Source organism: Trypanosoma theileri, assembly GCF_002087225.1.
Source record: "Trypanosoma theileri isolate Edinburgh chromosome Unknown TM35_Tth_42_V1, whole genome shotgun sequence".
Taxonomy (NCBI): Eukaryota; Euglenozoa; class Kinetoplastea; order Trypanosomatida; family Trypanosomatidae; genus Trypanosoma; species Trypanosoma theileri.
Window position 1 is genome coordinate 1,351 of NW_021639884.1, and position 501 is coordinate 1,851.

A 501-nucleotide genomic window follows, 5' to 3' on the forward strand; every position below is an offset into this window, starting at 1 on the left:
ATAATAATAATAATAATAATAATAATAATAATAATAATAATAATATAATAATCCCCATCTCGTAATTACCGCTTCTTAAGAGCAGCAGGGCCAATCTTTGCTTTTGCATTCATTAACGCCGGACGACTCACCGCTGGAGAGTCCCGCACGATGATATTCCGCCGATAACTGGTGTTATCTCCATCCTTATCGCCTGTTGCAATGATGTCTTGTTGAATTGCATCAATCTCCGCCTGCATCTTTCGCATTTTTTCCTCCACTCGCGTTTCTTCTTCTTCTTCCTCATCTTCTTCTTCATCGATATCATCATCATCATTAGTATTAGTATTAGTACTCTTATCATTATTATTCTTTTCCTTTTCTTCTTCTTCTTCCTTCTTCTCCTCCTTCTCTGTCGCTGGCATTGTAGTATGTGTATTCTTATTATTAGTGGTAGTGGATGATTGGACATCTTCTTCTTTCGTGATATCGTGTGGATTATTATTATTATTATTATTATTA

The 501-nt window shown here is 35.5% G+C and overlaps 1 protein-coding gene across 1 annotated transcript; it reads right to left on the reverse strand.

The window, feature by feature from the left end:
- Positions 1-65: 65 nt before the first annotated feature.
- TM35_000421010 (protein kinase) lies at positions 66-500 on the reverse strand (the record flags this gene model as incomplete). Its single annotated transcript, XM_029029912.1, has 1 exon — positions 66-500. A coding segment is annotated over one exon (435 nt), but the record flags the coding sequence as incomplete, so codon positions are not given.
- Between the last annotated feature and the right edge of the window lies 1 nt (position 501).